A 2408-nucleotide genomic window follows, 5' to 3' on the forward strand; every position below is an offset into this window, starting at 1 on the left:
GTTATGAACGGAATATGCCTAATAATAACAACAAAAAAACAAAAAAAAAAAAAAAAAAAAAAAACTTGTGGCAATTGCAACTGAAAAATCTGTGCTCTGCACAATAGACGTTCCACTCCGTAATTTTGCTGCGTGATATATTTCCAAGTTACACCAGTTTAGGTAAAATTTTAAAACTGAGTCACAGACAGGAGCTATGTACCGTACAATTTATTTATTTATTTATTTATTTATTCATTGAGTCATTGACAGGAGCTTTGTACCATACGTTTTATATCATTATTTATTTATTTATTAAGTTTATTGAATTAGTTTATTAACATAGTGTATTTATTTATTTATTTATTTATTCATTGAGTCCTTGACAGGAGCTTTGTACCATACATTTTATATCATTATTTATTTATTTATTAAGTTTATTGAATTAGTTTATTAACATAGTGTATTTATTTATTTATTTACTCACCTGCAATGCGATATACGCTTTAGATTCATCGACGTTAAATGAGATGTATTCTGGTTCAATATCATTAGAAAATGTGTTGTTGTCTCCCTTATAGATCCAACGGACACCTGTCTTCTCTAATTCGGTGTATCTATCAAAATACATAAATGATTAATATAGAAATAATTTATCCCAATGAATAATTTGTCATTGAATGCGATTGTTAAAAGATCAGATGCGAAATAATTTGTCAAGTTATTAACAGTTTCAGCCTTTTTATAGGACGATTAGTCGGTGCATGTTAGAATGAATGTTTTAATTATTGCTCCTAAAGTTAAACTAAATATCAAAAATTGTAAGTCGTGATACTATAAAAGCAAAAGTTTAACCGAAATTTGAAAAGGAATGAAGCAGTTAAATGCCACGAGGCTCAAATGTTTCTATTTTATTAATTCGTCCTTAGTAAGGGAATACGAGTAGATATAAGGCAATCAATGAAGACAAAAGAATAATTGATAATGATTTTCCAATGCACGCACCTTGTATTAAATTTTTCGAAGTCTACAAATTTGTAACTATATGTTCCGTATGGTGTGTCGGCAAATGTAATGATACCAATTCCGCCGGGCTTATCCGCTAGTTTCTCATTGACGGTGTCAATATACGGCTCCGCTTCAATTGCAACAATAATTTTACTGCAGTCTTGAACAGGATGTATCATATCAGGCAGGTCACCGACTGCAAATCAAGTATAATTGCATCAAAATTTGCAAAACACGAAGTATGACATGAACTTCACTTTATTTAGTTGTTCTCGGAGCCAAAGCTGGAGCACACTTCAGTTATAAATAAAAAGAATGTTAATGTGTCAAACTTATTTCGCACAAATGTTATGTACATTTTGCATAAATGCTGTAATATATAATAATGTGGTATAGATTTTGTCATGTATACTTTGCAAAAATGATGTATTGTATATTTTGCAAAAATGTTGTGACGTGTGCTACTGTGTCACTTGCAACCTTTAAAAGTACGCAATTCTTACTAACTGTGTTTTAGATCATAACTCAGCATAAACAATGAAATGATTATTTCACACCATTATGGCATTAATACTGCACCCACTACCTGCAAAAACGGACATGAAAGTGTAGAACATATGGGTTTGTAAGGGTGATAAGTAGTTGTGAAAACTATTACCAATGATATGACTGATTAAATCTAATGTGCCTGACGACTTGTTGAATCCTTTGAAAACATCAACAAAGCCGTCTTCCCTAGACGTTAAGTTGTCAAAAGCAACAAACACGTGACCTCCGCACACTTCAACATCCGTGACGTCTACATTATCGTATGACTTGTTACATAACACATTTGGATTCTTCGGGTTGCTGATGTCAATGACATGAACGTTTGTGTGACCTGTAAATGAAAAAAAAAATGTTTATATATTCAACGTAACCTGACTTGTTTCGACAATAATTATCTAATGTTTGAGTGCTCTATGGATCAAAGTGATTCAGCCAAAGAGGGACAACTCTTTGAGAAACGAACTCACTTGGAAAGCTGTTCGACTTTAATTTAAAAAGACACCAGTTATGAAAACTGTTTTGTAACAAGATAAACTTCGTTCAGGAATCAGTTAATGGGGTATAACATAATTTATGATGCAATAATTTATGATGCATTCTTCGTCTCGATTGCAGGGAAATAATTCTTTCTAGCAGGTAAATAAAAATGTCATAAACATAAATTCAGCTATCTCAGCATGGCATCAGTACAACTACCTCAGCATGACATAAATACAACTATCTAAGCATGGCATAAATACAGCTATCTCAGCATGGCGTCAGTACAGCTATCTCAGCATAGCATAAATACAGCTATCTCAGCATAGCATAAATACAGCTATCTCAGCATGGCATTAGTACAGCTATCTCAGCATAGCATAAATACAGCTATC

At 32.4% G+C, this 2408-nt stretch overlaps 1 protein-coding gene across 1 annotated transcript; it reads right to left on the reverse strand.

The window, feature by feature from the left end:
- Positions 1 to 462: 462 nt before the first annotated feature.
- Positions 463 to 1887, reverse strand: LOC128553792 (uncharacterized; the record flags this gene model as incomplete). The annotated part of the gene is made up of 3 exons (XM_053534974.1): positions 1646 to 1887; positions 985 to 1183; positions 463 to 596 (listed from the first exon to the last, which is right to left on the reverse strand). Coding segments are annotated over exons 2-3 (316 nt in total), but the record flags the coding sequence as incomplete, so codon positions are not given.
- Between the last annotated feature and the right edge of the window lie 521 nt (positions 1888 to 2408).

The sequence above is a fragment of the Mercenaria mercenaria genome, unplaced genomic scaffold, assembly GCF_021730395.1.
Source record: "Mercenaria mercenaria strain notata unplaced genomic scaffold, MADL_Memer_1 contig_4328, whole genome shotgun sequence".
Taxonomy (NCBI): domain Eukaryota; kingdom Metazoa; phylum Mollusca; class Bivalvia; order Venerida; family Veneridae; genus Mercenaria; species Mercenaria mercenaria.